Raw genomic sequence first — 23,280 nt, 5'->3', positions numbered from 1 at the left:
AGGAGAGGATAGGTACTCGTAAGGAGCGCATAGCTTATTGATGACTATTTACAGTTGCAGTTTTTGGTGTTATTATTCTTGTTTTAAAATTGTAAATACTCTCTATAAATGTCCTGTGAATGCTGCTGAAGGGACAGTCATAAAGGGTCTTCCAGTAACGTACAACCGAAAATTGTGATAATGACAGGTTGTCTAACCGTTCCGTGCTGCTGATGAAATTCAGCAGGCGGGTTATATCGCAATTCCCCGTTTCCGCGACAGTGAGAGATAAGGTGCCTAAATCTTACTTTCGCGAAAGCAGGTCAGCTGAGAAGAAGGTGTTGAAATGATTATACCTCATCTTTCAGACAGGTGGCGCAAAAGCATTCGAAGTAATGACAAGTCCCAATGAATGCCGAAAGAACAAGGTTTGTTGGTTTTGTTAGTTGAGACTTTGTTAGCCTTAGGAAGTCCCTCGAGCGTCTCCGATCCCCTCGGGTCAAGAAGAATTTGTCGACATTCCAAGTTTGTGTAATTGTCCAGCCCTCTTCGAATCGGTAGGGTCGCCATCTATCTAACTATAAGCCCAGCAATATCCTGTAATATCCCTGTGATCAGATACCTGCATGCAGGGCCGTAGAGAGCATATCCGGGCCCCGGGGGAAAATTGCAAATGCGGACCCTTTCAAATGATGTCTAATTCATATAAATACGTATAATCTCGAGTCCGGGCCCCTCTGAAAACTCCGGGCCCGGGGGAAAAAGTACCCGATCCCCCCCTCTCGACGGGCCTGCCTGCATGAACTTGACATCAAGATGGCCGAATGCGGTCGAAAAGGAAGTCAAACATTCGAGCGTAGCATCGCCGAGGCGCTTGACTGTAGGAACAAATGTTTAATTTCTTCATCGCTGTTACACGAGTGAAGGGATAATCAACTACTTCTTTGATAGCATATACCTCTGCTACGTGCACTCTACAGTGTTGAGTTGGATGGGAAGCATTTCTCCAAATACAATTTCCCGCTCATTCCTCTTTTGAGAGAGAGTGGACCCAGCATAGCTGCGCATTCAATAATCATGGTAATGAATTCAAAAGTTCTAACAATCCTGGAATGTCTGTAGCTTAAGTTAAGTTTATAGCCGGTGATTTCCAGTCTGACACGCGCGCATTAACAATTTTGCCTGCGATATCTATGAGAATCCCATTTAGCATTGCCATCAGATTCGAATGAGGACTCTCACCAGGAGCTTAACTAGCCGCGTATTCTATAAGACGAGACGTATAACAAAGTTACTCTTATAATAGTATTATATTGTCAACAGATTATCCTAAACGGCAGATTTTATTTTTCCAATCGTTGAAAATATTAATCTTCTCCTCCTCGCCCACGTTTATCCTGTAGCGAAGATTAGACCCAGTTACTTTACGCTGTCAGAAAGCACCATCGAGGCACTGTCTTGACGGGTGTTAAACCCTTGGTACATTGTAACTGAGTCTGCTCTGTCTATAGAGGGTTCAAAGACATGATTCAGAAAGTGGAGCCATAAGGCCGTTAACCGGCTCAGCGAATTTGAAAGAATCGGCTGATTGGCTGAGGAAACCGAGCTCATGACAGCGGTTTGAAATTGTATTGGTTATGTAAGAAAAAAAATTAACATACTATTCGTTTATTTTTACTTCGTCGTCGTATGAACAACGACTGGTTATACGAATGTGTGAATATCTACATGTGAAATGATCGTACAGAATTCGGCTGCCGAATACCCCGTGACGTGGCAGCCGAAGTTACCATCATAATTTTCTTTTTCACCATAGCTTAATAGTAAACCTGGTAAACTATTATTCTTGTTGCACAGATAGGCCGCCATCTGTGGCCAACTTGTCAACCATGTTTAGTTATTCATCAATTCGTACAGAGCACCTGGAAATTTTTCCCGCGAAAGTAATCACTTGACTTCCTCTTCTCCGCAGTTTGGTCTCATTACCTTTCTTAGTGCCATTACTCACCTGCCGTTGGAGAAGCGCCGCTCTATTCTGCTACGAATAAACATTTGATAGTTAAACCTGATATGGCTTATGCAGGAATTTAATGCTTGCACCCTCTATGTCATGGAAGGTTCCTACTGAACACTTTTTCTGCGATAGAGACTAATATACATACATATTAAGTAAAAGCAAGTAAATTTTACTGATCCGCCTTTATGATAAGCGTTTTTAGGCAACCCTCACAGCTCTCCCTGCCTGGAAGCTAGGTATACTTCAGCTCTCATAAATTGGGACCACTCAGCGATAATTCAGCAGATTTCAGTAGTTGCCAGGTAGATATGATATTTTGAAAGAAGTGAACGTCCAGCCGGCGTTCTAGTAAACAGTTAGGGATGTGAGATAGAATTGTCGTACTCACCCAGTTGATATAACGGGTCTGGTTACATCGGGAAATAGGCATCAAGAAATAGCTTGAGCAAGCCCATAATAATCATAATTTCCATTAGTCCGGCATCGTATCGTATTTCATAATAACAGGGGTTTATTTACTGATATTGGACGCCCCCCAACAATGAATTGGAGAGGACTGTATAGTGTCCTTGTCAATTATTCACCACAATCGCGATTTACCTGTATGTTTAGGCGTGAATCCACTGCTTAGATCAGTGAAAGTAGCGGTCGTCATCATCGCTAATGCGGTCTATTCTCAGAAAAGAGGTTGTCGACGAGGTGAGACCAATGGGGAACGGGTAATAAAGAGTACGTTTAATTCGGCATCTGAAGAAGTAATTAATGTCATGCGAGGTGCCTTCAAATGTTGGGGTCGATTGTGAATAAGTAGGAATTGGCCATAAGACTGAAGCCTTATAGATGGGGTGAAAAAAAAGAGAAAATGAAGAGGAACTTGAGGCCTTGAGATTTAAGGAAAAATAGTGTGTGATATGACTGTTGCTGCTGTTGTAATAGAATTAAGCATTATGACGATTGTTGGCTGGGTGTAAACCGCTCCGTTTCGGATCCCTTGAATGCCATCCTCAATGAGACGACATCTTGCGTTATGGTGTGTTTAAAACTTAAGATGAAGCTGAGTTGGCCAGAGTGTATCCGCCTTTTTTCTGGCCGTGCCATGGCTAGGTGTCTATTCTCTCTTTTCGCTATTGCATCAGATTCGAGAACGTGTCGTGGAGGTTTTAGGGATTCTTCTCAAAAATGGCATTAGTCCGTCTCGGCCCTAGGCAGATGGCTGTGTAATCTGCAGTTGCTTGTGAGAATGGCAGTGAGCACTCTCAGTTTTTCCTTAGGGACGTTCATGAGATGAATTAATCACTTCTAATTGTATCCTCCCAATAAGGACTTGGTCTGGCGTAGCTCCACTGTTTGTTGCCATCTTATATCTCTTAAACTTAGCTCTTCGCTCTTTCTTGATGGTAGTTGTGCTAAGGGAATAAATGGATCTAGACCTACTAATAGCGAGGTCGACATTGACTGACAGACTTTGAGATCACTTTACCTTTTCCTAAACCTTCCCTGGTCACATTAAATTGGAAACGTTTGGATGTCTGCTGAAAAACTATATGAAGCGTAGCTCGAGTATCATCTCCCATGAAGCTGTTGGACAGGTGCACATCGCCCCTGTGCCATGCGCTGAAGTTTGGTTAGATCTGCCCGTACTGTCGATCCAAACAATACACTTTTCGTTGTTTTGGCACTCGTTATCCAGATGTTCTCACAAACACACAAATATTTATAGCTACAGCACGTGGGCGTATTAAATATCTTCGATCAACAATTCACTTTTACTATCATACATTGTCTAGTTTTTCATGTCACGCTACTTATCTGATACATATTTCTGCATTTGTGCCTTAAATAAATCTCATGAAATTTATTCATTCGAGTACTTGTTTGTATGTGCATAGTTAGTCAACAATTCCTGATTCTATTGTTGTTGTTTTATATTTTCGACTTCCAAAAAATTCTCGTGTATGATTTTAGGACAAGTTCATTCGCCTTTCCTTCTACACTTACATTCTTTCACTACTTCACACGTCCGATGTTGTTGGTATTGTTCGGAGTATGTGATGCTTTTGTTGTTACTCGCTGGTTTTTCACACGCTGGTTAAAGCAATCGCAACATCATGTACATAGTAGTATTTACATATATATTGCTGTAGCCGATCTCTACAAAAGCCTAAAGGTCAGTTAGACAGTTTTACTAACTAAACTCTTTTATATACGAAAGTAATAAATTTGTTATGGTTTTGCTATTTCCTCTTATGCGGAAGTAGTTAGTATAGATTAGACAACACTTGACTGTGCTTGTGCGTGACATAAGGGCTGCTAATCCAAAGTTTATAGACTTAAATTCGTATTGAGTTGAAGAAAACGATGCGTCTGTGCGCCAACCCTGTATAGCCTAATTACTGTTTATTTTTACTTGATTTGACTGCAACTGAACTCGTTACTTTGACAGATTGTGTTTTTCTATTTTCATAAAATGTTTAACAACCATGAAAATAGAAGTGTATATAAAAAATTGATGAAATTGTGCGATAATGTTTGTTATTATAAATAACTTTTCTATCTACTGAATAACTGTATAACTGGTAGTAAAGCACAACCTCGTTCGGCTACGGTAGCCACCGTATTAAATCTATCATTTTGAGTTCCATTTCGGGGATACTCACAACCATCTCGGCTGTATTACTGAAGTGCGGTAATCTATGGCAGTAATGTGGACCTAATCCCAGGTTTAATTGTGCCACAATTTGTAAAAAAAAGAAATTGGCGCATACACTTCTGTTAGGTGTTTGGCCGAGCTCCTTCTTCTCTTTGTGGAATGGGTCTTGATGTTGTTCCTCCATATTGGAGGGGCCTACAATTTCAAGCTGATCCCGAACGGAAAATATTTTTTTGTGAGAAGCTTTTTTAAATACACTCGGAAATTTCGCTATTGCCTGCCGAGGGGCGACCGCTATTAGAAAAAACTTGTTCTTCATTTTCGTGTTTAATGCACGGAGATTTAAGATTTTTTGGTAGTTCTGCACCAAGCAATTCATCTACGACGGTTGCCGAACCATGATTCTTACTACCCTATAAAAGATGTTCACCGATAATGGTTGAATTGTGGAAAGTATTTTAATTGCAATTTCTCTACTCGAGTTCTCCTGCTCACAACTAACTCTTTCACATCGGGTTATGCATAATAACTGGCTTTCAATAGAGGCTATTTAATCCAGCAGTGTATATTGTGTTTTTAGGGAAGTGAGATTAATGATATTGTGTCAATAGGAGGCTACACAAATTGCTGGCCCCCATTGGCGCTGAGGTTGACTACCCAAATAATTCCACAAAAATTAACTACCTCTTTACATGCTCCCTCGCGTCTACCAAGCAGAAGTCTTGCCCATAAAAGAGGTAACTGTATACCTTAATACATACACCATAACAAAAACTACGATAAATAACTGCTCGGATAGCCAGGCGGCCATAAAATCAATGCCAGCTGTTATACTAAGATCTCAAAGGTTTGTCAGGAATACCTGGCAGCTCTAAATGATATTAGCACCATCCTCAAGGTCAGTCTTATATAGATTCCGAGGCATAGAAATATTGAAGGAAACTGCCAGGCCAATGAGCTTGCCAGAAAGGGTACTAATCTTCTACTGCTTGAAAACAGATGCAATATTGGAACCCCCATGTCAACTTACAAATTAAGGATAAAAGATAATACTCTCCCGGAGGCCAATAGATCATGAAGAAAAGGAAATACTTGTGTTACAACGAGGCTAATTTAGCCGCAAATAGTTAAAGTAGATCAGGGGAATCGCTCAATATCTCAACAGAGGACATATCGAATGTCGTGGCTTGTGTTACCGGTCATTGGCTGTTAGGTAGGCACTCTTCTGGGCTAAGAGTGTTTTCTCATGAACACTGCAGAAGTTGTAGACCCGAAGGAGAGGAGGAGAAACAGTAGAACACTTCCTCTGTAATTATTCAGCCACTGCCGACTGCGTAGTCATTTGCACATGATCGTGAATTGGTCTACTGACTCTTGTCGTTTCTGCGACTACTCCCACGAGACTCCAATGCACTTTCTCCTGGAATGCAGCGCTATAGCGCGGAGAAGGTTGAGACATCTTGACCAACTACAGCCAGAAGAAAGGCACCTACGCTTAGTACAACCCTGCTGTATCCTGCGTTTAATAAGGGAACTGTGTCTGGATGAGATACTGTGATGAGTAGAAGTCACAAAGACCATGAGGTTGAAGTGCAAACCTTATAAAAAACCTATCTATCTATAATAGTTGTCCGGCCTTAGCTAGGAGTAGAGCAAGGTTGTTGGGAAAACACTCTTTTTAACTACTACTCTTACGGAACTATCCGGTGTTGGGATAAAACCTATGCTACGCTTCATAAGAGCGTCTAAATGGTGCCATGATGAATAAACACTGAGATTCGAGTGTTACACAGTGGTACCTCAACTGACCTACATGGTCTAAGTGAGTTGGATATTCTAAACCGTCTGTCACAAAAACCTAACCTAACCTGCATCTCCTTCGAACAAACTCATGTAACAGCCGTTCACTTTTGGCTCGTCCCTGTTGAAAAGCCATGTTTCTTAGGGCTTCCGGTAAATTTTTAACGTTAACTTGAACATGATTACTGCTACCTTAACAACCTTTCTTCGTCTGTTTAAATTGAAAACACCTGCACAATTAAACTAAACCTGATTATAAAAAGTTTATTAGAAAAATGAAATATTCTCCCCTCGTTTATTTTGCAACCTCTTTTCAACTGTATCCATCACTTATAGAAATTGTGTTTTGCGCTGCTCCGGCTGTTGTCGGCCCAATTCACCTTGACATTGATATTGCGAACCCACCCGCTTCGTCTCTTTCCTGTTACCCTCGCCTGCTGCCTCTGCCGCCAATTTGCTGTTACTTTACTCACACAATTGTCATTTATTTGTTTGCTTTTGTTATTCTTTTCAGTTGAGTGAATGAAAATACACAAATAAATAAATAAATATACCGAAACGAGTCGTACACGCATTTTGCAACAACACGCGAATTTTCTCATATTTTGAGTATTAGTTCAATTATTTTTTCGTTATTTTTTGTTTTTTTGTTAAATCAGTGCGAATTGAAATTTGAAATTCATTTGAATAAAAATTATAAGAAGTGTAAATATTTTATGTGCATTTTTCACTCACTTTGAGTTCATCTAAAAAAATCAATTAAATTCAAATTTAATTTAAAAAGAAGAAAGCTTTCATTAAAAACTTTTGGAAGAAATACAACAAGAAGTTATTTTTTGTCTTATTGTAAACCATAAATAAATAAAGAAATCTTTAGAGGAGCTGCTGAGGTTGCAATTTAGGAATATACCTGCCACTAATATTTTTTGTTAACGCAACTGAAAACTGCTTAATTTTGTTTATTTTTTTTTCATTTTTAAGTAAATTAAAAATCGGAAGACTTCATCGTAGTATAATCAATGAAGACTCAATGTCGATATTGAGAATAATTATTACTTCAAAAATAAATTCCAGCACGACCCTTGTATGCTGCTCATATAAGTTTGACTGCGTTTCTCTTGAAAAGGCAACTACTCTGAATATAGAAACAGAAATATTCTCGGCCAAACTTGAATAAAGCCATTATGTTCCCGGAGAATATGAACCAAAAGATCTTGCCAGCCCATCGAAATATTTATATGTATTTTGGTTCATAGATTCTAAATAGTTTTATTTTGAATTGTGGCGAGGCGATGGGCTTTTTTCTCAAACTACATTTTTCCGCGCTCGTCTCAACTCGTAACTCGAGTAAATCTGAACCGATTGGCTTGAAATTGAAACTGTACTTGAAAAAAATTTAAAATAATTACCGTCAAGATTTTGAACTTTTTAATCAGAAAACTTTAATTAGAAAACCCCATTTGATTTTAGAAAACTTTAACTCACATTTCGATGATTGTGAGGTAGTACAGTCCATACTTAGTGTCAAGTCGAATGCGGCCGGTCTGGATGGAATTCATCCAAAATTTATAAAGTGTCTGTTACCAAAGATCTTAAAATATCTTACCTATGCTCTGAACACCATCTTAACCACGTCAATCCTTCCCAACTCTTGGAAGAGAGCCAAAATCATACCAATTAAGAAAGCGAATGGAAACTACCGCCCGATTGCAATATTGCCGTTCTTATCTAAAGTTCTTAAGCGTATTATGCACCGCCAAATAAACACGTTTCTGAATAACAACGCCTTGGTGAACACATTGCTGTCGGGGTTTAGATGTAGTAGGAGCTGCATCACAGCACTCCTAAAAGTGTCTGATGACATAAGGCTCAACATTGACAAAAAGCATGTGACTTCTAACTCTACTTGACCATTCCAAGGCATTTGACTCCGTAGACCATAAACTCTTAATCTTGAAGCTTAAAAACTTATTTAGCTTTTCAACGTCGGCTTTGACTCTTATAGAAACGTATCTTAGTGGCCGATTACAAGAAGTATATGGTTATAATACCATATCAAACTTTCTACCCTACCTGTAACCAGAGGTGTACCTCAAGGCTCTATCCTTGGCCATCTTTTATTTGTAGTGTACATTAACGATTTGTTCAGTGTGATAAAATATAGTGATGTCCATGTATATGCTGATGACGTTCAATTATATGTTAGTTGTCCCATTAGCGGTATTGATATTTGCATAAGTAATATGAATTCTGACTTGAGCCTCACAAGCAAGGGGGCTTCTGACAACGGATTATTTCTTAATCCTGATAAGTATGTATCGTTATATACAAAAGATATATCAAGCTCGATGGCTATACAGAAGTCAAACTAAATGACGCTGTGATTAAATATGTGGACATTGTTAAACATTTAGGGGTTACATTTAATAGAACTTTGACATGGAACAACCACATCTTTACTGCCGTAGGCAAAGTTTATGGTATTCTCCGAAATTTATGGACAACTCAACATTTTACACCAGTAAACATTCGACTGCTACTAGCTAAAACGTATTTGTTACCAACGTTACTGTATGGTTGTGAGTTATATACTCCTTGAGATAGTGTGTGTCCGTAGTAGGCTAAATGTTTTGTATAACAACATTGCAAGATACGTTTACTGTAAAAAACGTTATGACCATATTTCTGTATTATATTTCTGTGCGAACAAAATTGCTTCCGTATCCTTTTACGACTTGCTTAGGTTTAAATGTTTAGTTTTACTCCAGAAGATCATAAACACTCGGGAACCCAGATACTTCAAAAATCGACTTATGTTTTTAAAGTCCTACCGTTCGTTAAACTTGGTCCCGATGAAATACAGTTGTTTGGTGACTGAACGTCAATACTTTGTGTTCTCTGTACGTCTTTGGAATACCTTACCTTATAAAATTAAACGTATAAAAGCAAGCTCGTGTTTCAAAAATAAATTGCTTCGCTACCTTGCCGAAAATTGCTGAATGTACTCAAATGGTTCTAATTATTTAAATCTCTTCCACCTAATCCCTACTCCTACTACTACTATTTTTTACCTTACTTTCCTTTTTTAATACTTTCTCCAACTTATTCTTCTTTACCACTAGCTGTAATTTTAATTTTAATTTTGATTTTACTGTTAATCCTTTTATGTAAACAATTCTTAAGGTCAATCATTGTAAAAATAACCTATGGTTGTATGTTTGCCTTTAGTAATAATCAATAATAATAATAACATGTTCGGAAGCCTTTTTTTTATATGGAAACAAATTCTCAACATCGAATGGAAGAAATGGTAAAAATTAATGCAATTTTTGAGCGTTTTCAAATATATTTTACAGTTTATTTATACATAAATTGGGCCGATTCTTTATAAATCTTTTTAAATTTGGTTTTTATAATTTTATTACAAATTTATTTATTATTTATTTTATTCGAGTTTTTATTTTATTATTTTTTTTAATTGTTTTTTTATTTTTTAAACGCTTAAATAGCTATAAAATTGTTAAACAAACAGGAAGAAACGCAGAGCTAGCAACGGAGGCTTTCATCTATATTCAAGTTTTTATTTATTTTATTTTTCTTTATTTATTTTTTTCATTAATTGATTTTTTTCTTTGAATAGTTTAAGCCTGCCTATTTTGCAAAAATCTTTACATCAAAGAAAAATTCGTACGTAGCTGTATAACTTTTTTTCTACTTTCCCGCTTTAAAAAAATTACGCCAAGATTTTCCACTTTTTATTCAGAATCTTTAAAAAAACTCCTGAGTATGCAGTTTTATAGCCCATTCGATTTTGGTAAACTGTAAAGTTCGGAAGCCTTTTGTATGGAAGAAATATTTCAACATCGAATGCAAAAAAAAAAAAAAATTGGCAAAAATCAACACATCTTTGAGCGCCTTCAAATGTAGAATTTATTATTTTCAATCAAAGTTTGATTATGCGTACTCATAGGTAGGTATAGTGATTGCCAATTGACACTCCTAGGCCCGTTGTGATACCACAAGGGCTGTCCCATCTCCTCACTCCACATCGTCCTCATTAAATCAACCTGTGGCTAACAAGTACTATTATTTTTAAATTGGCTACTTCTGCCAAGTTATTCAAGGAACTTTTTCCTAAAATATTCCACCTAGAACCATACACAAGAGACATGAACCATAGAAAGTGTTCTATAGTATCTTCTTCTTCAATATCATTACAGCTTCTGCAATAGTCGTTATAGGGGGTCCCCAGTCTACTGGCATGCCTGCCTATTAGACGGAACCCTGTTAGAACCCCAATACGATTTCTCATTTCCTTCCTGTTCAGTTTCAGCAGTCGGTTTGTGCGACCCATGGTCCATTCTGACCACGTCATCCTACTTGTTGCACAGGTCAGGGACTGAGTCCATAGCCCGTTGGCAGCTTTGATGGTGTATTTGTCTATTAGCATCTTACAAGTTGCTAAAGGTATTGGTATGTTCGCTATGTCTGGTTGGATCGGTAATGTTGTACCCAATCTCGCTAGTTCATCTGCTTTGCAGTTGCCTGCTATGTCGCTGTGACCCAGCACCCGGAGCAGGTTTATTGTAAAACACTTCGATAGTTCTGTCGAGACGTCGATACATTATTATACTGTCTTAGAGTTATTATTAGGTGATTGTAATGCTTTCAGGACCGATTGGCTATCTCTTGTGGTGAGAACATGATTTATGCATAATTTGGGGCGATTTTAATTTATTTATTCAATTTATTATTTATTTTTTTATATTTTATTCTTTTTTTTATATATTTTACTCCTTTTTATTTATTTATTTATATATTTTTTTCATATAATATTATTTATTGTTTAAGTAATTTATTTATTATAATTTTTTATTAATTAATTATGTTTTGTTTATTAATGAGTTATGTTTTTGTTTTACTAATTCTTTTTTTATTAATTAAATATGTTTTTTACTCATTATGTGTTATTTATGTATTCATTTTTATTTTTCTTTATATTTTAGCATATTTTTTAATTTTTTTTATTAATTAATCATAATTTTTTTAATTAATTATTATTTAATTAATTATTATTTTTTTATTAATTAATTATAATTTTCTTATTAATTAATTTTTATTTATTTTTTTTTTTTTATTAGTTATTTTTATTTTCTTTAAAATTTTTAAGCAATTATCGAATAGTCCGAATCGAATCGTAGTTTTATAGCTTTTCACCAGGGTTGGGCACCATCTCTAATTTTTTAGTGTTGGTTAAAATAGGGGTTGCATTATCTCTTAATCTTCTAATCACTAAATCCGCTTATTTCACTAATTATTTAGTGCACTATGTTCAACCCTGCTTTCCACTTGAATAATCGAAACAATTTTTTACAATTTGCCTTATATTGAAAGGTGCGTGCAGGAGCATTTTCGAAGATCGAATTTAATTCATTTACTATTCATTTATAAAAAGTTCCTTAAAATTGCTTATTTTTTTTGCCGCGACAGTAGATAAACTTCTAAAAGTTATCTTTTTTACTGGCTCCCTTTTTGATAAGCAAAAAAAAGTTTACCCAGTACCTTTGGTTCCAATTTCTTCAAAAATGTATATCCACGTACATACAAGCTCCTATGGTACTTCAAGGTGACGCAAAATTAATCACCCTATCGGAAGATTTATACTTTTTGCAAGTCGTACGTCAATCATTTTTGATACTTGTGAGCTAAACAGCTCAACTGGAGTAACCTGCGAAACCCTTTTTCACTTTGTGCGAGAACGCGCCCAGGAACTCGTTTCAACACTTGGCGGCATTGCCAAATTTCTGGACTGATCAATAGCTGATAGTCGAAATGGCGGGCTGCCAGAAGTAAGGCATCAAAAATAACTGACGAAAACAGTTCGTTTTTGCGTTAATGGAAAAATGTCGCAATTCAAATATGTATAACTATTGGTTTTAAAATAAATTCAATTGAAACGTAGTAATTTAAATTAAAGTGTTTTATTAGAATTTTCCAAAGCCTCTTATATCTTTTTCGGGTTCTACATTAATTCGGGTTAATTCGTATTGTGTGCATATATGAATATATTTTACATGCATGCAATTTTATTGAAAACTGGCTGTTGGTGATGTATATACATTTTGTAAATTTATGTATGTAAATATAACTTATTTTATGCGATGTTTCACTTTTCTTTTTTGTTTGTTATGTATTTATGAATGTTTTTCACGTATGTTTTTCATGTTCATTGTTGCAAATCCATTTCATTTAATCCCTACTCTTACTACTACTATTTTTATCTTACCTTCCTTTTTAATACCTTCTCCAACTTCAACTTCCACTTTACCACTAGCTATAATTTTCATTTTGATTTGTTTGTTAATCCTTTCATCTGCGATTTAATTATGTAAACTATTCTTAAAGGCGGCCGTCGTAGCTGAATGGGTTGGTGCGTGACTACCATTCGGTATTATATATATATTATATATATTCTTAAAGTCAGTCATTGTAAAAATAACCCATGATTGCATGTTTGACTTTAATAATAAATATTGGGTATGGGAATAAATTTCCGCCCTCGTAAAAAAGGTGGCGCTGCTGATACTATTTTTGTTTTCGCTCTAGTAATATACTGGTAATTTGAAGGTGTATATGCGAGGTCTCGATCGCAGTAGTTGTAAATATCCTTTTCATCTGACGTCAGAAATGTCTACATTCGTCCCGAAAAACAGCATTTGCGGGAAGCCATGCTTAATTATTACCTTTTAAAGAAAAGTGCAGCTAAAACGTGCCGTATATTGATCAATATTTACAGTAATCACGCTCCATCAAATACAACCTGTAAATAGTGGTTTCGACGCTGCCAAAGTGGCGATTTCGACGTGAGTGATAAAGATCGTGAAGGGGCACCGAAAAAGTTCGAAGGTACTCAACTACAGGGTGGGCCATGTAAAATTTGCTTTTTGAATCGGCTATAAAAAAAACGAATCAATATTTTTTCAAACTTTTTTTTTTATTTTGAAGATTGAACATTGTCATTTATGAATGAAAAATAATATCGTTCAAATGACTGCCACGACTAGCTTTACATCAGGCCATTCGATCAACCCAATTTTTAAGCACATTTTCGATTGTTTGGGCTCCAATTTGATGAATGGCAACTTCGATTTCGTGTTTTAAAGCATCAATCGTCTCTGTAGGGTTCGCATAGCATTTGTCCTTAACGGCTCCCCACAAAAAATAGTCCAACGGGCTTAAATCACAGCTCCGAGGCGGCCAATTGATATCGGAATTTCGGATGATTATTCGGTTTTCAAAAACGGTAGCCAAAAGTTCGAGTGTAACTTTGGCAGTGTGACAAATTGCACCGTCCTTTTGAAACCAAATGTCGTCCATGTCATCCTCTTCAATTTTTGGAAGCAACTCGTTGAGCATGTCTCGGTAACGCTCGCCATTTACTGTAACCGCGGCTCCTCACTTATTTTCGCACCAAACATTGACTCGTTGTGGATGCATTTGCTTCTCTACAGTAACGTGTGGATTTTCTCAGCCCCAAATCCGACAATTTTGTTTATTGACGTAGCCACCGATGTGAAAATGAGCTTCATTAGAAAAGAAGAAGAAGACTCACCACTTTGGAAATAGGTTTTCAATATTTCCCAATATTGTTCAAGCGTATAGCGTCCCATTTCGTAAATGTCATTTGTGTTACCATTCTCAAAAAAAACAAAAAAGGTGGTTCAAAAAGAAAACGCTATATGGCCCACCCTGTACAACAATTATTGAATGAAGACGCATATCGAACCCTTCATGATATGTCTAAAGAGTTGAATGTTGACAGATCAACCGTTGGCAAACATTTGCACGCGATGGGAATGATCCAGAAAGCAGGTAACTGGGTGACACATCAATTGAAGGAGAGGAATATCGAGAGACGCTTGGTGACGTGTGAGATGCTTCTTGAACGGCAGAAAAGAAAAGGTTCTCTGCATCGCATCGTTACTGCCGATGTAAAATTGATCTATTATGATACCCCAAACCGTCAAAAAAGTTAGAGTCTGTCAGATGAACCAGGTCCATCGACAGCGAAAAAAAGTATTCATGCTTCAAATGTTATGTTGTGCATATGGTGGGATCAGAAGGGTGTCATCTATTATGAACTCCTTAAACCACCATAAACCATCACTGACGATCGTTACCGACTACAGCTAATGCATTTGAATTGAGCTCTCAAAGAAAAGCGGCCGGAATGGGACGGTAGACATGACAAACTGATTTTGCTGCACGATGATAAATCGGTCCAAAAATATATAGAGGACTGAATTGGGCAACCCTGCCCTGCTCGTCGTATTCCCCAAACATTGTACCTTCGGACTACCATCTGTTCCGATCAATGCAGTCAGCACTTATTGGATAGCGCATCGCAAACTAGCTCAATTAATGGGTCAAGTCAAAAGAACCCGAATTTTTCGTTAGAGGAATCAGTATGCTGCCTGAAAGATGAAGTGAAGTTGTAGCTTCCAATGGCACATACTTCACATAATTTGTTTTCCTTGTTCACTTCTCTCGGAAGCATAGGGCCTCGACAATACTCAGTCTTGCGTTGGTTTCGTTAATTTATTTTGATTTCTGATAGGACAGGTGATTAGCCTGCCGCTACCAGTCCTAAGTGGTGGGAATGCCCACCTATCGTTGCTTAGGAACAATGCCTTCTTACTGCCTGGAGCGCCATCTGTGTTTAACATTTTTCTGGCAGAAGGATCGCACAGATGGTTGAGGACTTCGCTAAATTTCGTGTGTCTGCGCTATTACCGCGGCTGCCCGCTTCCTCTTGCTGGCGCCACTGATGTAATGTGTAACTGTGTGTTTTTTTCCTTGTTTTTTGCTTGTTTTAGCAGCCACAATGCAAATAATGCGCTGAATATTGTGCGGGAGTAAGGATGGAAAGGATAAGTTTTTGGGGTCGAGGAATGTATTAATGTTTTTTTACATAATATCAAGTATTATTTAATTGTTTAAATAATTCGTAACTTTGGCAAGGAAGGGACGGAAACTTATTTCCATACCCAATAAAATAAAATAAATAAATAATTAATTTTTACTTTTGTATTTCATTTTCTAATAATTTCATTAAAATATTCGTTTTTGTTGTATGTAGGTGTATAAGGGTGATATAAGCCTACTGGGCAACCGTGCACAAAATACTAACCTCAATGCTGGTGTAGAAACTGAAAATTCCCAATATTTGTTAAAAAAATACCCATTCAATGTTTCTTCCGGTGTGGCACTACTGGCGAATGTTATAAAAAATACACATTTTGACAGCGCTCTCATGCGAGAAGGAGTTTCGCATCTAGTCATCTATGAGAGAAACAAGGGAAAGCGAAAAGGTCAAAACAAAGATTTGCATCACACAAAATACATTTTTTTTATTTAGTAAAAAGTGATTCAAAAACTAAGTTAGATGTTTGATATTAACCTTAATTGCAAATTTATACGAAATTAACACTTTTAAATACTGCCCGAGTGTCATTTTTAAAATCGTTTTTTTTATTTTTGTTTTTTTAGACGCGTAGAAATTTTGATCGAACGTCTGTCAAACCAGCTATTCAATTAAACTTATGCTTTTTGCTATTTCTGTTCAGCAGACACTGGCAAATTACCATGTAAAGACTTCTTCCTCGTGCAGCAACTCTGCGCAACCTGCTAGGTAGGCATCCACATGTTCAAATTTATCCGGCTCCTCAGCTAGCAAATATCAAGGCGAATTCATTAAAGGTGGTAGCACTAGAGAAACAACAATGTATTGTACGTTTGATTGTCAAAGAAAAGTATTGGCAAAGTAGAAAACAAAAACTAAATCCGCCTTAATTTCATTCTGGGCTGACAGCCACATGGACACAGCGAAAGAAAAAAAAGCAAGTCAGCTGATTTACCAACACCACTTTTAAGGGGGGAGCCTGGTTTATAAGATCAAAAAAATCAATTTTTTTTTTCGTTTTAAGCGATTCCTAATATATTTCAGAATATTCACACAAAGTTACAGAGCTTAATTCTCAATATTTCCGTAGATACAAAGCCAAAGGTAGGCGAGCGTGAGGTAGTTACGCTGTGACCGGACAACTATAGTACAAACTTTATCTTCTTTTCTCGACTTTTCATTTTTATGATTTCTTTGAACTGGCGTACATGAATGAAAAAAACTAATGAACCTTTTGATGTGAATCATAGCTTGTTCCCTTCAGTATTAAATTCTCTTCTATTTGAACTAACAAAATAGATAAAAAAAAAATTTCAAGATTTTTACACCAAGTTGAAGTGAATTTTTTTTTTATAGAAAGGCAGTTTTTCTTTAAAACCTCCAAAAAGTTGAAAATTTGGAATTTCTCTCAGTTTTCTTAGTTCATCTAGAATAAAAAATCATGATAATTAGAAATCCATTTGAATTTGTTGCTTTAGATAATAATTACGAGCTGTATCTTGTACGCCAGTTGGAAACTCCAGCGTTGCAGCGCTCTACTAATTTCTATGTTAAACATTTTTTTCAACTTATTTTAACCAGTACAAACATTTTTTATACTTTTTAAATGTTCATTAAAAGATAGAAAAAACTTTGCAGTGCTACATTAATTTTTTCCCTTAAAAAAAAAAATCGCAAAGAGATGCAATTTTTAGACCTCATAAACCAGGCTCCCCCCTTAATAGATTCGCCTTGGTAAATATCTTAGAACCTATTTAGAAGTAATTCCTGGAGCTTTCTTTGGTATTAGATTAAAAAAAAAATTGTTTAATAAAATCAATTGTCTGCTTGTTTATTTTTGCTTTGCATTTTCGAAAACTTAATAACAAATTTCTTCTTCTCTTTCAGTGTAAATGAAATGCATCGACGCTGAATGCGGCGCTGTTAAAACCGTAAGGAGATTTGGTTCATAGGAGCAGTGTGCGTTTGTATCACTATTCAACATCTCCAACTCCATATTTATTTTTCAAAAAATATCTACAAAATTCGCTGTTATGACGTACGCGTTAACCTTCAATCATTGATTATTTGATCATTGTTGGTTGCGGTGTAGTACGGGTGAGCGCTTACAAATATCGTAACCAACCAGTATGAAGGAGATGGTCGGCGGATGTTGTGTTTGTTCGGATGAGCGTGGATGGCCCGAAAATCCGCTCGTCTATTGTGATGGTCAGAATTGTACTGTGGCCGTGCATCAAGCTTGTTATGGAATTGTAACTGTCCCGACTGGACCGTGGTATTGTCGTAAATGTGAAAGTCAGGAGCGTTCGGCGCGTGTACGCTGTGAATTATGTCCATCGCGTGATGGTGCACTTAAGAAGACCGATAATCAGGGATGGGCGCACGTGGTGTGTGCACTCTATATACCGGAAGTGCGTTTCGGCAATGTTACCACAATGGAGCCGATTATTTTGCAATTGATACCGCAGGAGCGTTACGCAAAAAGTCAGTTTGTCTATTTACAAGCAAAAGATGTTAAATTGTTAATGCATGCACTTTTTTTGTTTTTCGTAATCTTCCCTTTAGCTTGTTATATCTGCCAAGAGGCGGGAAAACCCAATCGTGCCACTGTTGGCGCTTGCATGCAGTGCAATAAATCTAATTGCAAACAGCAATTTCATGTGACGTGTGCACAGAGCTTAGGACTGTTGTGCGAGGAGGCTGGCAACTACTTGGACAATGTCAAATATTGTGGCTACTGCCAACACCACTATGGAAAATTGGTAAACTTGTGGCAGAATGTAATTTTTCTTTTATTAAATATTGGCTTTTCTCTCTCGTTTTATAGAAAAAAGGTGGCAATGTGAAAACCATACCCCCTTACAAACCCATTACACACGACACTTCATCCGATTCGAGTTTGTCACCGGAGAAGGAGCTAGACGCTGCGATGAATGCGACCGCTTCGTCTACTTCGGCTACTAGCATAAAAATCACCACCAACATGAATGCTGCTCCTACAACCAAGCAGCGCAAATCTTCCACAGCCTCAAAGCAATCGAACTCATCATCATCGTCGTCAAATGCGGCTGTGGCAGCCGCTTCGTCGAGCGGTTTCTCCAGCAGCTTGCACGGCAGCAATCTATCAAACTCCAGCACTGTGTCTGCTAATATGGGTTTAAGTGGTGGTGGAGGTGGTGGTGTTGGTTCTATTAGCGGCAATAGCAGCGGCAATTTAACTACTAGCAACTCTACGCTACTTGGTGGCAATTCAATGAGTGGCAGTGCGGGCACCAGTTCCACATCGAATCTGAAGAATTCCTCAAATAGTTCGAGTAGCTATAAGGAAAAGGATAAGCACAGCAAAAATTTAAATAAGATATCAAGTTCAAGTAAAGACAAGGAAAAAGATGGTTCATCGTCATCGTCATCATCACGTGATTCGCGTGACAAGTCATCGAAATCCTCCAAGAATAAAGATTTTTCCAATAACAGCAGCAATAATGCAATGAGTGGTGCGTCTGCTACCAGTTCGAGCGCCACATTATCAACCACTTCGCTTAATATGACCAGTTCAATGCATGATAACCACAGCCATAGTAGCAACATGCCAACTCAAAATTCTGCACAAAATCTATCAACTTCATCCGCAGGCTTGAGCATGGGCGGTGGTGGCAATTCAAATAGCAGCAGCAGCGGCGGCAAAGAGGGCTCTAAGATGGGCAGTGCTGCGGGCACGGTAAGCAGCAGTGGATTTGGTGGCAGTGCTAGCAATGCAGACTCCCATGCTAGCGTCATGGATAGCAGCAGTTTTGGTGGTTCTCACATGGATACTTCCACTAACTTAACTGGTGGTTTGGGCTCAAACTCTGCGAACGTCGTTGGTGGCGGCATATCAGGTGTGGGTGGTGGCAAAAGCTCAGGCGGCTCAGTAGCTAAGAAGCGTAAAGCTGATTCCAAATCAAATACCAGCATTGCAGATGATATAAATAAGTATGTGGCGGAGTCTTAATTGAAGCGAAATTCTGTAATTAAAATAAAATTACTTTTTCAGCCCATTTAGAGATATGATTAAAGACGTCAGTGTCACGCTAACGCCATTAACGGATTTCGAGAAGGAAATCGAAAAGAGTGCGAAAAAAGTGAGTTTGCTAAATTTTAAATGCATTGCAAAAAAACAAAAAATCAATTAAAATTGAGTAATTCCATAATAGTAATTGCGATAGTGAAAAACTAATTATAATAAAGGAAAAAGGGGATTTGTGAAATTTGCTGCTTTTGGAGCCTAAGTAGGTGTACCTAACCCAGAAGATGTATTTAAAAATAATAAACGTTGTTAGTGAAAATGTTTTAAATGTTAAAACAAAATATTCGAAAAAATACAATCCGAATTTCGAAAAAGCGCAAAGAAAAACGGAAGTTGTAGTCCAGTGTTTCCGTATCCACGACAATTGGATGTGCACTACAGAAGTCAAATAATTCCACTACGAAAGTATTTCGTATGAATCTCGAAACGTGTTTGCCCCGGCACTATTCTGAATGAGACTGAGCAATGTTAGATGTGCGTGTTTAAGTATGGATGTGAAGAGATCTCGCATCTCGCAGCATTCCTTCACATGCAGGAGATATGTTTAATATGATGGGGTCAATTTTGCATAATTTGGAGTGTACTCCGTAATATTCGGATCGTATTTAGGCCAGAGTAGCGCGGGTGGTGCTGCAATTCATTTGATGTTGTTTTTGCACTAACATCACTCATAAAGCATAGTACTAATAGGACTATGAATAAGTTCGTTACGGTTTTACAACAGATGGCGTAACTTGATTATTATTCCATCGATCCACATTTCCAAACATTCATTGGAGAGCTACTGTCGTAAGGCACACACGTCAGTATAAGTTTTTTATTTGAAGCGTAAACAACAATATTTTTACCACACTTGAAAATGTCGAATTTCGTGCCAAATAATGTGTTTTTGCGGGGAATTCTTCTTCATTATTTTAATATGAAGAAAAAAGCAGCCGAAAGTCATCGTATCTTGGTGGAAGTTTATGGTGAGCATGCTCTATCTGAGCGAACGTGCCAGAAGTGGTTTGCACGCTTTAAAAGTGGTGATTTTGGCTTGGAAGACGAAGAACGCGAGGGTGCGCCGCCAAAGTTCATGGATAACGAATTGGAGGAATTGCTCGATCAAGATCCGGCTCAAACGCAAGAAGAGGTTGCAAAAACTTTGGGAGTTGATCAATCAACCATTTCCAAACGTTTAAAAGCCATGGGAATGATCCGAAAGGTAGGCCATTGGGTGCCGTATGAATTGAAGCCAAGAGACGTTGAACGCCGTTTTATGGCATGCGAACAACTGCTTCAACGGCACAAAAGAAAGGGTTTTTTGCATCGAATTGTGACTGGCGATGAAAAGTGGGTCCATTACGACAATCCAAAACGTCGGGCAACGTATGGATACCCTGGCCATGCTTCAACATCGACGTCGGCGCAGAATATTCATGGCCTGAAGGTTATGCTGTGTATCTGGTGGGACCAGCTGGGTGTTGTGTATTATGAGCTACTGAAACCGAATGAAACGATTACGGGGGATGTCTACCGACGACAATTGATGCGTTTGAGCCGAGCACTGCGAGAAAAACGGCCGCGATACGCCGATAGACACGACAAAGTTATTTTGCAACATGACAATGCTCGGCCACATGTTGCACAAGTGGTCAAAACATACTTAGAAACGCTCAAATGGGATGTCCTACCCCACCCGCCGTATAGTCCAGACCTTGCGCCATCCGATTACTATCTCTTCCGATCGATGCAACATGGCCTGGCTGACCAGCACTTCCGTAATTACGATGAAGTCAAAAAATGGATCGATTCGTGGATTGCGGCAAAACCGACCGAATTTTTCACAAAGGGAATCCGTGAATTGCCAGAAAGATGGGGAAAAGTAGTAGTAAGCGATGGACAATAGTTTGAATATTAAATTTGTAACCATTTTACGTCAATAAAGTTTCAAATTTCGAAAAAAAACCGCACGAACTTATTCATAGTCCTATTAAGTTAGCGCTTCATGTGAAATGGCTGTCAAAATCCATACAAATTGCATTGCCGTGAAATATGCATGAAATTTCTTATGTATCTCACGGCAAAGTAGTACTCAGTTCCTGTAAATCCAGGTTGAACTATGTCGGTAGATATAATAGCCTGATACTAGCATGGGTCCCGAGACACGTGGGTAACGAGACCTCTGACTCCTTAACTAGGATAGGCTCTGAAGCCAACTTCTTTGGCCCGCAGACCGTTCTGCCACTCCCTTCTGCAGACATCAAAGCCACGGTAGGCTGAGAGAGGCTGCAGATGGACTAAACTGAAGTGACCTGTCACGTCCGACCGACTGTTGCAAATCCTCCTATCATTAAGCAGAAGGGAGTGCAGACAGCTGGTTGAACTGATGACAGGCCACTTTCTGTGGGCGAAGCACATGGAAAAGGGAGGCGAACTACACTCTGCCCAGCATGTGAAGAGGACGATGAGATGGCGGACCACTTCCCGCCCTCGCTCGAAGGTTTGAGGTCTTTGACACTGATGTGTTAAGAAGCGACCACCTTGGCTCCTTGGCACCACAAGATCCACTCAGATTTCTTCGGAGGTCGGGTAGATTTAAAAGATTAAAAGAGAATACGAGTGCAGTACAATGGTCTTAATAGTGTCTGAGTGCTCAGAAAATACTCAGTTCACGCCGTGAACCGTAACATGCCAGCAAAATTTTTTCATACCTATTTAAAATGTCATTTAAAATTGAGCGAAAACTGACAGTTAATTTGCGAGTGAAGTGCGTGAGTTGAAATACTCCGCAGATATGTCATTTTTAAGCGAAACTTTTTTGCAAAGAGTGTAAATAAATTGTCTTTATATTTTTTGTGTTAAATTGTCTAAAAACACTTTCCTTACCAAAATTTGCCAATTGCTTCTGTAGCGACGCTCATAAATTTTAAATTTCTTCTCATTTGACAATCCACATTTCACGGTAAGCCTAATTTAAAGTTGCTGAGGAAATTTCACGGCTGTGCACTTAGTAACGATTCTTAGTCGTCAGCGAATCACTCCGCTAGCGTGGAACCGGCTGTAATGATTACAGTGGTTATCTGATGTAGGTTGGTAGGCTGAGAGGAAGACTTCCTAATTAAAGGAGTCGGTTTACCTGCCAAAAGATACGGTAACATACCAGTCGAAACTGTTTGTTGATCATGGTGTGACCTACCATATCGCACCCTAAATACAAAAGGGTCACAACTCAAAATGTACCTTGTGCTCAAATATGAGCGAGACGTTATCAATAAAACGGTCCGCGGATGACATATGGCAAAAATATTTTTTTTGTTTTTTGGTAGGACTGTTATAAGCTTACATGGCAAATTTCAGCGTGATATGTCACATAGTTTGCTTTCTGTGCTACTGTAAACAAGTCAAGCTCGAGTGTGGAAAATTTTGAGTTGTGCCCCTTTTGTATTTAGGGTGCGATATGTATGTATAGCCGTTGAAAAATACTTAAGAACGATACCCAGACTTTGAGACTTTTTTCAATAAAATCACTTAAATGTTTTGCATATTAGGTCTTATGTTATAAATTTAAAATATTTTCAATCTATATCAGTCTTTTTATCTAAGAAAAACGTAATTATTTTACTTCATATACCAAAGTGAATACCATTCGAAAATCCTTCGTAAAAAATACTTAAGAACCAAGCAAAAAATAGTCAAATCATAATTAAATATAAACGAAAGGAAAAAGTCTAAATTAGTAAATATTTTGGTGGAAATCATTTTTGCTTTATTACTGCTACACAGTGCCTTTGCATTGACATTATTAAACCTCTCCAACGTTTAAC

At 37.9% G+C, this 23,280-nt stretch overlaps 1 protein-coding gene across 7 annotated transcripts in view; it reads left to right on the top strand.

Moving 5' to 3' along the window:
- LOC128871628 (mucin-19) overlaps positions 1 to 23,280 on the top strand; it is a 125,325-nt gene that overhangs the window by 2,572 nt on the left and 99,473 nt on the right. For 5 of the 7 annotated variants that reach the window (XM_054113527.1, XM_054113526.1, XM_054113525.1 and 2 more), the window contains exons 2-5: positions 17,296 to 17,892; positions 17,974 to 18,170; positions 18,236 to 19,380; positions 19,442 to 19,529. In XM_054113527.1, coding sequence (XP_053969502.1) covers positions 17,538 to 17,892; positions 17,974 to 18,170; positions 18,236 to 19,380; positions 19,442 to 19,529 — 1,785 coding nt within the window. In that variant the 5' untranslated portion in view covers positions 17,296 to 17,537. Of the gene's footprint in view, positions 1 to 4,274; positions 4,717 to 15,995; positions 16,138 to 17,295; positions 17,893 to 17,973; positions 18,171 to 18,235; positions 19,381 to 19,441; positions 19,530 to 23,280 lie in introns of those variants that run through there. The other 2 variants (XM_054113521.1, XM_054113522.1) reach the window with 2 other exon arrangements.

Source organism: Anastrepha ludens, chromosome 2 (genome assembly GCF_028408465.1).
Source record: "Anastrepha ludens isolate Willacy chromosome 2, idAnaLude1.1, whole genome shotgun sequence".
NCBI lineage: Eukaryota > Metazoa > Arthropoda > Insecta > Diptera > Tephritidae > Anastrepha > Anastrepha ludens.
Note: the sequence above shows the minus strand (reverse complement) of the source record. Positions and strands in the feature narration are given on the sequence as shown.